Source organism: Gigantopelta aegis, chromosome 9 (assembly GCF_016097555.1).
Source record: "Gigantopelta aegis isolate Gae_Host chromosome 9, Gae_host_genome, whole genome shotgun sequence".
Taxonomy (NCBI): Eukaryota; Metazoa; Mollusca; class Gastropoda; order Neomphalida; family Peltospiridae; genus Gigantopelta; species Gigantopelta aegis.
The window spans coordinates 4,060,209-4,072,459 of NC_054707.1; the positions used below are offsets into that span (position 1 = coordinate 4,060,209).

At 35.0% G+C, this 12,251-nt stretch overlaps 1 protein-coding gene across 2 annotated transcripts; it reads left to right on the plus strand.

Moving 5' to 3' along the window:
* The first annotated feature begins 512 nt into the window (after positions 1-512).
* Positions 513-10,619, plus strand: LOC121381836 (E3 ubiquitin-protein ligase SIAH1-like). Of its 2 annotated transcripts, none has more exons than XM_041511199.1 (7): positions 513-605; positions 5,538-5,604; positions 6,252-6,410; positions 7,128-7,260; positions 8,450-8,556; positions 8,905-9,097; positions 9,602-10,619. In XM_041511199.1, the coding sequence occupies exons 2-7, from the start codon at positions 5,550-5,552 to the stop codon at positions 9,783-9,785; spliced, it is 831 nt and encodes a 276-aa protein (XP_041367133.1). In that variant the 5' UTR covers positions 513-605; positions 5,538-5,549; the 3' UTR covers positions 9,786-10,619. The 2 variants fall into 2 exon arrangements, with proteins under 2 accessions (XP_041367133.1, XP_041367131.1); XM_041511197.1 differs by lacking the exon at positions 513-605 and adding an exon at positions 3,816-3,828.
* Positions 10,620-12,251: the final 1,632 nt, after the last annotated feature.

Sequence of the window (12,251 nt, forward strand, 5' to 3'; positions counted from 1 at the left end):
GCGACAGACGCATCATATAAATAGTCGGACCGCACGCACGCGCCGCAGTCATGTCTACATGAGCCTCTAGACACACACGTAGGCTACCACTGGTCCGAAAAAATAATAATAATAATAATAATAATAATAATAATAATAATAATAATAATACAAATATCTGGTAGTGAATGAAAATATTTCAATAAAACTAAACTAAAGTAAATTAAACTAAAGTAAATAACTAAACTAAACTTAACAAATAAATCATAAAATAAAATAAAATAAACGGCACTCATTCAACTGATATTTTAGCACTTCCCCATAATAAAATATGCAAGGACCCTATTCAGACTTGCGTTTTTGTATTTACATGTTTATTCCATTAGTTCGTTACATTTAAATTGTCAATATATTATACCAGTTTAATACAACAAAAATAATTAATCGGATAATAAAATATGTTACGAGACCAATGAATCAACTAACTATAGAGGGCGCACTCCACTTTTGTGCTTTCTCTCCAAATCAATGACGTAGATCACAGAGTCGGTGGTTTATTTGATGTGTTTGAGAACTCATTTTTGTTCTTAGTTTTTGTCACATAAACAATCATCGTGGAGTCTACGGTTTGTAATTTATATATTATTATATCATAGAAACTAAATGTAATGAAAAGGTCAATTTATAACGTATACGATTGAACTGCTTGGAGAAAAGATAAAACGACTACTGACCATCCGCCATTTTTAATGTCAGGAGTACACTTGACAGAAAAAAGGGGGCAGGAATACAAGTGTAAAGCAATCTTTATGGAATAATTGATTGTTTGTTTGTTTAGCTTTTTGAAAATATAATGTGACTTAGGTGCTATTTGGAGACGAACTCAGCATGGTTCAAGTAATTGTGGACATTTTATTTGTCCTAAACTTTTTTTTTTTTTTTTTTCATCATTGATTCAGAAAATAATCAATAGTCACACTCATCCATAGTCACACATGTTTCTAAAGCTTGCATGGGTATACCATTGACATCACATTTGTGAACAGATGAAGTTCAAAACACTTCCTGGTCCATCAACCTGTTAACGGAACTACATATATATGTCCATAATTAACATTCTTTTTCATCAGTAATAAAATCAGTTTTCTAGAATCAGGGATTTACCTTGTTTTTCTGAAATGGGGGTCCCTTGGACTCACCTCTTTCTTTTCTGGGGGTCCCAAAACCACACAAATGACAGAGAGCTGCAGACAACAAATCACGTGTATACTATATATGTTTCATTAAAGTAAATTTAACAAGCTGTGTTGTTGTATTTCCTTTCGGGAAATCAATGTCAGTATTCATTGTTTATTCTTTCAAAATCAACATTTCACTTTGATCTGTATAACTATTTGAACCATTTCCTGCAAGCTAAATGACACTCACAATACCATGCGTTGTTTATGAATCGTGCTACTTGTTTGTTAATGCAAATCAGAACATTTAACCAGTGTGTTTTATTCGCCCGGGAATTTCCGATTGTGTTCGGCCTGTTGACGAGAAGTTCTGAATGATCGCAAATCCGCGATCTCTTTCCGGAAATTACCAACTTTACACGATTAAGCGCAGCAAAGGATAAAGACGCAGTGTTCCCAGAGATTAAAACTTTTTGTTTTCGAGATGGGGAATCCCCATTTGAATAAGCAGTTTATAGGTAGAAAAGAAATAGTGTGTTACACAGAATGATCGATCTTTGGACAGGGTTACTGAAAATGTCAGATATTTTATGCGTCCCACGGGACGCAGTATCTCTATTTTTGCGGGTCCAGTTAAGTTTTACTGCGTCCTATACGCAAGTTTTGTGCGTCCGGTAAATCCCTGTAGAATACCACATACATAGGTCCAGAGACGGGAATTACAGAACAAATAATACAAGTCATATAACGTTATCCTGAGTGCGGGTCCAGTTAAGTTTTAGTGCGTCCTATACGCAAGTTTTGTGCGTCCGGTAAATCCCTGTAGAATACCACATACATAGGTCCAGAGACGGGAATTACAGAACAAATAATACAAGTCATATAACGTTATCCTGAGTGCGGGTCCAGTTAAGTTTTAGTGCGTCCTATACGCAAGTTTTGTGCGTCCGGTAAATCCCTGTAGAATACCACATACATAGGTCCAGAGACGGGAATTACAGAACAAATAATACAAGTCATATAACGTTATCCTGAGTGCGGGTCCAGTTAAGTTTTAGTGCGTCCTATACGCAAGTTTTGTGCGTCCGGTAAATCCCTGTAGAATACCACATACATAGGTCCAGAGACGGGAATTACAGAACAAATAATACAAGTCATATAACGTTATCCTGAGTGCGGGTCCAGTTAAGTTTTAGTGCGTCCTATACGCAAGTTTTGTGCGTCCGGTAAATCCCTGTAGAATACCAAATACATAGGTCCAGAGACGGGAATTACAGAACAAATAATACAAGTCATATAACATTATCCGGAGTGCCCTGCTGTTCGAAACTAGAGGGATGGTTTGACAGTTATAATTGCTCTCTGCCGTCAGAGACAACTATTTAATGAAAATACAGTATTTTTGGTTGCCAGAGTACAGGGTATGACAAATATTTAAAAAGTCACTAGCCACAGGGCTAGTGGGTTGCGGAATTGTGGACAGAATCATGGAAATACTTATCTGAAACAGAATTCCCAATTTTTTTCCAAAACATTATTTGGGCTATTTTCACAAAAAGGGGTAAGAATTAAGGAAAATATAAAATGTTGTTTTTTATGTCTTTAATAGTAAAATCTAAAGCAGATATGTTCAGTGGTGCATAATTTCAATTAGCAAAACTAGATATGTATAATTTGTTTATATGTACATACAAAATATTTTCATGCTTTTGTTTTTACCCTTAATCGTAAGGCATAATATAGTAAACAATAGTCTTTACCGTTATGTCTTTACTGTTAATTTATTAATAGCAAAGAAAGTCAATAAATGTAAATACTTTTATAAATGTGTATAGATATCTATAATTGTTACTATTACAAGAATATGTAAGATATAATGCTAGACTGGATGATTGTGAAAAAGTGTTAAATTTGTCTTTTCTATTATTCAACATAGATAATGGTAAAAACAATAATTATAACGGTAAAGACACATGACATGGTATTTGTGCCATCAGCAATGTACATCAGTAATGCAATCATGCAAATGCTTTTTAAAAACAGATTTACTGAATGAAAAAATATAAATGATGGGTTTCTCATGCTTCCAGGATACTTTATTAAACTAACAGTAAAGACAGACAATAAGTGTGACAGTGAAAAAAGTTTTTCATAATTAAAAATAACTTGCCTATAAAGATACCCAGCTAGTATTCATGTACTTTACATGTTGATCTAAGCTTGACCTAGATGCAACAGTGCCATCTGGTGGACAACTTTCAAGCTAATAAAATTTTGGTCCTTTATGTAGGTAATATAATGGTAAAGACAATAAAATGAAAGGTGCAACTTAAAGCTGTATGCAGTGCAGTTTTATTTTAATATTCTAAATTGAAATTTAAGAAATTTATGTATTTGTGAATCACAAAACTCCCTAAAATACTAAGTGTTTGGCTTTAAACTGCAATATACAGTTTCAGTTAGTGTCTAAGACTCATGCTTTAAAGCCACTCACGCTAGTTTAGCTCCTTCTACAAAATAGGTTTTCTTTTAAAGTAATATAAAGTACATTACATGTAAGATGACCTCTATAGCATATAAATAACCCATTGTAACTTACTTGTTACTTTTTATCACTATTTGACAGGTTTACTTCCATTTGACTTGGGTACGAAATGACCAAATGACTATGGTACGAATAGAACAGTTAACGAAGTGTTAAATAAATATACAGAACTTCACATACGTTGTTGTCACTTCCTATTTATTGCACAAGTTTATTTTGCGAAAGAATATATACCACGAGACCGCATAGTACAATAAATAGGAAGCGAAAACAACTTATGTGAAGTTCTGTATTTATTACATACCTTCTTTTATGTTTTATAAAAGCCGTTTTTAATTTAATGTAATAACAACACTGTTAAATCTATTATCAAAACTCATTTCATGGATTTACTTAACACTAAGAATCATACTCTGCAGCAGCCTTGTGTAACGTTTCAAATAAAATGTGACGTCATTTGTAAATCATATATGACGTCAGTAAATAAAAGGCGCTAACTGCAATAAAAAGAAAAAGCGAATTCCCCATTTAAAAGTTCCGGTCTATATGCAGTATTCTCGCTGCTCCATTTAAGCAGGATGCCCCGCCCCGCTATTCCATTTTGCCGCTCTCCTTTCACGTTCCCCGCCTTCCTTTATTTTTGAGCGCCCCTCTTTATTTTCCAGCACCTATCTCCGCTATTTCCAAATGCACTTTTTTCCACACAAAAAACAACAATCAGTCTGCACACTGGACATCAAAGGAAACAAGCCGCTTTGTGTACGATAAAGCAATTGACGAAACATTTACGACAAGTTACCGTAACATAATTTAACAGTATTTTTAACAGCCTCTATTTTGTCCAATATCTGTATCCATTTGTATGTTTGATAGACACAATAAAAGTTATATTTTATGTAAGCAATGAAAACAGTTTTTTTTTTTACGGATTCGGCAATCTCCGATTGAAAAAACCCTCTTATTTGGCGCCAAATTTGTCACGTGATCAGAACCGTCATTCTCGCTTTTGTTTCCACTAACTATCGTTTGATATTTTGTCCTCAGTTGCAGATATAATTTTTACTTTCTGTTATTCTGTTTATTCAGCAGTTCTTTATAAAATATTGTAAACTTTTCAGCTTGAGGGGATATAAACGCTTATAAAAACAACGGAAGTGGTAGTGTTTATCATTAAAATCATTTATCTTGAGTGCCAAATAATATATGCACCGCCTTTACAAAAACGAAACTACTTTTTATTAACTGGCGATAATACTTTATCACAGCGATCGATTCATTCGATGAAGATGGAAATAGCAAAAATGTAGCTGACATTAGGAGATCACTTTACAAACATCTTTATTGTTTTTCATATATCTTGAAATTTGTATTAAAAATAATAATAATAAAACTTTGATCGGTCCAGCAAAACTGGAACTGCCCGTGAATCATTTGTGGTTGAATTAAAAGACGAGTCTCTTTATAAACCCCTTTGCACTTTTTCGTAGACAAAATAAGGAGTGTCTTTTCTCAGTCTACCAACACACAACAATATGATAACCAAACTACTACTACTCCTCCTCCCCCCCCCCCCCCCTTTTTTTTTTTTTTTTGCTTTTCGTTTATTGGTGGGGTGTTTTGTTTTGTTTTTTGAAGGGTGTGGTGCCGAGCGGCCGCCCTCCTTTAATTTTCACTGATATGTGCGATACAAAATAAATTTATTGCACAGTTTCAAAATGTCTTTATCCATATAGTAAGACTGAATAGGTATGTAATAAATTTTCCTATTGTGCAATGTATATCTTTGAGTGATACAATTTTTAACGTATGATGTAATTTGATTTTCTATTTTTCAGATTGAAAACCTGATGATGAGCAGGCAGACTGCATCTGGAGGGAAAGGTAGAGGTTTAGCCCCGCCATGTAAGAAATCTCATTTTTAGCCCATTTTTTTGTTTTAACATTAACATTTTGTTGAACATGTACACAGTTTAGGGAACATACATGTGTATAGTATACAAAGTTTAATACCTATTTGGGTATTATTTTGCATATTTATGGTATAAAATTGGTTGGGTGTGGAGGTAGGGGTAGTAATGTGCTACTAATTTACATTATTAGTACCCTACTAGTCCAACCAGAGGGGACTATAGGTTTGATCTCCATCCTTCTGTCTATCCCATATATAGTTATCTGGACTTTTTTTCACGCAATGCCTGCAGATATTGAGCTGAAATGTTGTGTATATATAGCTTTATTATGCATTGCTACATATCCAGTTTGTCTTTCATGGGGATTTACCTATTTTGGCCCTTGATCCTAGGAGATAATAAAATTTGGTTTCTGGACTGTTTTTTAATCACAATGCCTCAAGATACTGGGCTGAAAATTTGTGTATATTACAGATCGAGTTTTGACATTCAGAGTAATTTACCTCTTGGCACATGGACATGGGAGATAAGAAAATGTGTTGGGGGCCCAATAGGGGACATGTATTGTCTTACCAGTACTCTTGGAGTGCTTGTTATTTTATTATGTCACACTGTAAACAAGCTATGTTATTATTTCAGTACCCAACACCAGCAGTACTGACCTAGCCAGCTACTTCGAGTGTCCCGTGTGTTTCGACTATGCATTACCACCCATTATGCAGTGCCAGAGTGGCCACATTGTGTGCCAGTCCTGTCGGCAGAAACTGGCATCATGTCCTACATGCAGAGGTCCTCTTGGTAGGTATCTTTTATTTTTTTGTTCTGATTAAAAATAAACACACACAGAATGTAGGCTTCTTCTTTTCATTCGTTTAAATGGCTACATTTTGGCCAGCTGTGACTGAATGATGCTGTCCTCTAGATCACTTCTCGTACCATACAGCTTCTTCTAGAGTGTTGTTCTAGTTGTCTAGGTAGTGTGTCTCAGCTGCTGTAGTTTTTTGCAGTCTTGGATGACATGTTCGGTCGTCTTGTTCTGCTTCTCCACAGGAGCACTTGGAAGAGGGTACTAGCCGGAACATCTTATGCTTTTTCTGGTTCATCCTGTTATGTCTAGTCCTTAGTCGAAACATGATCAATAGAATGTAGTGAATTTATTTAAAATATTTTGCTTAATGAGTCCTCGTCATGATGGGCGAATGACCACACAGCCAAGTCTCGTGCAGGCCCAACAATGGAATGAGGTGAGAAATTTGGCCCTTGATGTTATTTGTTATCTAGATATTTTTTTACTGGTTTAAATGAAATGTTATTAATTGCACTAACATGCATCTGATTGGACTGACTAAATTCTGCAAGAGAATTATCATATTTGAAACTAGATTATAAACAAAATTACTTAATACAAATATTTGGGTTCTTAGTCTTGGTTAATGTGTAAGTGGGTTGACCTTTCTGCATTTGAGCCAGCTATTCTACTGTGCATTACAGTAAAAACACTACTTGTATTTTCAGGAAACATCCGTAACTTGGCCATGGAAAAGGTGGCTTCCACAGTTAGCTTTCCTTGCAAATATTCCAACAATGGCTGTCCTGTGACACTGCTTCATACAGAGAAAACTGACCATGAAGAAACCTGTGAATTTAGGTAACAGCTTTTTTTTAATCAGTATTTTAGATACTGGTGTAAATCAGGATGTTAGCAAATTTAGTGAGGCGATACAAGACGCTAATATTTCATGATGCTGAATTTAAAGAGACAGACTGTTCCAAAAACCTTTGTGCAATTGTTTGTCTGTGATTAATGAACATGAAACAATGGTTACATACTATTGATTAAACCAAAAGGATATCAAATAACAGTAGTTAGTTAGCATGCACATTACTGCAATTTTTTACTAAATTCAAGATGTCTATAAGCTGCATAGCGTCAAGATTAGTCAAAAACATTATTTCAGCTGATCATACAAGTTAAGCGTATTCATTTTTTAGTTTCTGATATGATGACTTCGCTAATGCTCTATGTTGCTAATATATCACTAATCAATTGCTAATATTTTATGATTTACAGTATTTCATTATCATTGTACAAAAGTTATAACTTTATGTTGTTTAAATGTTGAAAATTAAGTCGTTGAAACATTTTTTATTTTTTTTAAAATCATTTTGCTAATTGCAAGGGTAAGAGGATATAATCCTGGGTAAAGCAAATATCATTATTAGTATAACAATTGTATTTGAGCATTTTAAGTAGAAGCAACACAGATGTGCATACTATATACAGACCTCAATGTGAAGAAAACTGAAGGCAGTGATTAATTGCTCCCCTTACTTAGATTATGGGCAACCATTTGAGATATATTGATATATAAATTCATGGGACACGAGATGTATCCAGTGGTAAAGCGTCTGCCTGATGCACGGTCAGTTGATCCCAGTCGGTGGGCTCATTTGGCTATTTCTCGTTCCAGCCAGTGCACCATGACTGGTATATTAAAGGCTGTGGTATGTGCTATTCTCTCTGTGGGATGGTGCATATAAAAGATCCCATGCTACTAATGAAAAAATGTAGTGAGTTTCCTCTTGAAGATTCTGTCTCAAAATTACCAAATGTTTGACATCCAATAGCTGATGATGAATACATCAATGTGCTCTGTTGGTGTCATTAAACAAAACAAACTAATTTCATATAAATTCACATGTTAAGTGGAGTAAAAAATTACTCACTTTTATCTAGTTAGTGTCTGTTGGGAACGAGAGTGATACATTTTACACGCATGGTTTAGATTACTAAGAGACGTAGAGCGTTATAATGATGTGCTGTGCATTGTTTTCAGACCGTACACCTGTCCGTGTCCTGGCGCCTCGTGCAAGTGGCAGGGCTCGCTGGAAAACGTTATGCCTCACCTTATGCAGTCTCACAAGAGTATCACCACATTGCAGGGTAACCAACAATCAAACAAATCTCAGTGCTTCACTATTTAAATTATTCCCAAAGTGTATTTTACACAATTACACATGTTTACAATCTAATGAGAAATAATTGCCATATTTTGACAAACGATACTGAGAGCTTTACAATTCAGTTGAAAGGAGCTTCAATTTTGTTAATTTAATTAAATATTTTGTATTTTTTAAACTTATGTGGATAGAGGTAATTAACAATGAATGATTCACCTTATTTCACAGTATAAAATTGCTTTGATTTCTGAAATGGTTAATACATGGTGTATTATCGTTCTTTAGTTGCTATCGTTTAATGTTTTTAATGGGGGTTTTTTTTAAATTCCAGGTGAAGATATTGTATTCCTTGCCACTGATATTAATCTTCCTGGTGCAGTGGATTGGGTTATGATGCAGTCATGTTTTGGTCACAACTTTATGTTAGTTCTTGAAAAACAGGAAAAAATTGATGGTTTACAGATGTTCTATGCTATAGTTCAGTTGATAGGGACAAGAAAACAGGCAGAGAATTTTGCATACAGGTTTGTGGTTATGTTCATAACACAAATGTTTAACGTGTCCCAGGACTAAACTATTGAATATGATGAAATTTTAAAACAATACCTTAATTATATCATACATTATTGCCTAAATTGGATCAGCTATTTCTTGTACCATTGTAAAAAAACCTTTGCCTCAACCAAACACCTTAAAAACAAGGTTTATTTTAATATAGCTGTTATTTTTCCAGAAACATCTGTGTTTTGCTGTATGTTAGGTTACATTTTGCATAAATTTTCAAAAACTGTAAATCTTACGTGAATGAAACTGGTCTATATTGCTATATATATATATATCTTAATAAAATCTAATTTTATTTTAAACTGTCATCTTCTTTATTGTTCTTAATAACATTTGAATACTTACTACATGTACTGTTGCTTTTGTAATCTATTTTAAATAATTACATCTGTACATACTGTCACATGTACGTAGACACATGGTTTGAGCTTTCATTTTATTTTATTTGTTTTTGTATATTTCAGGTTGGAGTTGAACGGACACAGGCGGCGGCTAACATGGGAGGCTACTCCGCGAAGCATTCACGATGGAATTCAGTCTGCCATTATGAGCAGTGACTGCCTTGTGTTTGACACAAACATTGCACAGCTGTTTGCCGATCACGGCAATTTAGGAATAAATGTGACGATATCAGTGTGCGAGAGATAAAGCAGAGTAATGTAGAGGGATGTTCAGTGTATCTTGTACGTGTGTGTACGTGCTTTACATTTTAAGCACCTTTGTCCCCGTAGATGGAAGATTGGTGTATTCCATGTGGACCGAAATGTGTAATACCTGTTTGGCATCAGGTAGCGTTGTTGTCTGACATCACATGACCATAAACCCAGCATTCGAAACAAGAACTTGTGCCATGTGCGCAGTGAAAATCTGCTTGGGCAAGCAAAATGTACCTCAAGGGTTGTCCAGTGGACAAGTAGAAATTTGCAGTGCAGTTTCTTATTGAGCAGTCGAAAGCGTCGCCTTGCATTTGATTAGATTAAAACCAGCCACTTGTTTGGACAAGTGAAAATATTGACCGACAACTACTCATCTGGTGGACTTGTGTAATATTAGTTTTATTTCTATCACTGAAACTGTGCCCCATTTCATGCAGTGATTGTGGTGTTACTATCATGATAAATACTTACCACAGCAAGTGTCATGTATGTAAGAGGACGTATTTACAGTCAGTATTTTTTTTTTTTAATGGGTTCTTGTTTATCATGCCAACTATCAAATGTGACATAAGGGAGGTAACTCTTTCATTGTGCAGTTATTGTGGATTTGCCTCGGTGGTGGTGTGGTGTCATGGTTATGCTATAGGACATAAGGCTGGTAAGTACAGGGTTCCACCCAGAACACGTTTTAACAACTCTAATGGATAGGTACCGGCCTCAGTGGCGTCGTGGTTAGGCCATCGGTCTACATGCTGGTAGGTACTGGGTTCGGATCCCAGTCGAGGCATGGGAGTTTAAATCCATATACTGACTTCAAACCCTGAGCGAGTGCTCCACAAGGCTCAATGGGTAGGTGTAAACCACTTGCACCGACCAGTGATCCATGACTGGTTCAACAAAGGTCATGGTTTGTGCTATCCTGCCTGTGGGAAGCACAGATAAAAGATCCCTTGCTGCCTGTCATAAAAGAGTAGCCTATTTGGCGACAGCGGGTTTCCTCTAAAAAACAGTGTCAAAATGACCATATGTTTGATGTCCAATAGCCGATGATAAGATAAAAAATCAATATGCTCTAGTGGCGTCGTTAAATAAAACAAACATTACTAATGGGTAGGTGTAAGGCCACAACACTCTTCTCTCTCACTAACCACTAACAACTAACCCACTGTCCTGTACAGATAGATGAGGTGTGTGCCCAGGACAGTGTGCTTGAACCTTAATTGAATATAAGCACGGAAATAAGTTGAAATGAAAATAAAATTAATGTGGAATTGTTATACCAATGAACACATCTGAAATCATTTGTCAAGTGCTATGAAATTGAATCAGTGAATTCAATGTGTCTAACTCCACATATTTTTACAGTCTTTGTGTGATATTGGGTACTTACTGATTGTAAAAGTGGTTTTATATATAGAGAGAGAAATTAAAACAAAAGCATGTCTTCTTGTAAAATAGGTAGTGTGGAGTTAGGTCCTTATTGAATTCACTGATTCAATGCTTTGCCTTTTAGTCAATAACAGTCTGCACCAGAAAGAGCAAGTGGTCACTAACACTGCCCTCCAGTTTGGGAGAACTGCAAATGATCGCCTTGAAATTGCATTGCATTGCTCATGTCGAAGATTGCAGTAGGTTTTGTTTTCTGAGGTTTTATTCTGCTGTTTTTCATTAACTTTGTGAACTGGTTATAATTGTTAACTGTAATAGTGATTGTAAATTGCTAAATCAATGTTGGTAGCATACAGCTCATGAAATGGGGTCAAGCTATTTCAAATGCTCTTTGCAGATAAACAACAGAATAGATGTTTAACAACACCCCAGCACAAAAATTGCTGATAAAGATGTCTGGTTTTGGTTGCACATTGCTTACACCAAAAATGTGTCCATGTTTTTATAAACTGATGATTAATATAGTAACAGTTTTATCATGACACAGCTGAATCTGAAGTCTCATTCAACACTAAGGATCACTTGCCAAATAAACTAACAGATTTATTGTACGATTTTTATGCACCGTGATAGGTATTTAATGCTTGAAATTGTAGTTTATGCTTTTACTATAAACCATTTTGAAACATGATTTTTTTTTTAGCAATATTTATTTTTATTCAAAAGTAAATAAAAGAGAGAGAGAGAGAAGGAAAATGGTGTAAATTTTATGGTATTTTTTACTGTGAGAGAATGGGAAAAGTGATTTAGGATAAGTCTGTTCAACCTGGAGTTTGTAAGGCCTTAAAAAAAAAATGTATTTCTATGAACATGCTGAAATTTTTTTAGGTCACCCTTATATTCACCACGTACTTTTTTTTCACCTACATATTAATACAAATCAAAGAGAGAGAAAAATAGTGTTGACCCTTTTTCTAGGTATGGTTAGGTTCCCAGAAAAACAGGTTTGTTTTAGGCCTACTTTGTGTGAGATTTTAAAAACCAAAATAGATATTTTTAATTAGCTCTT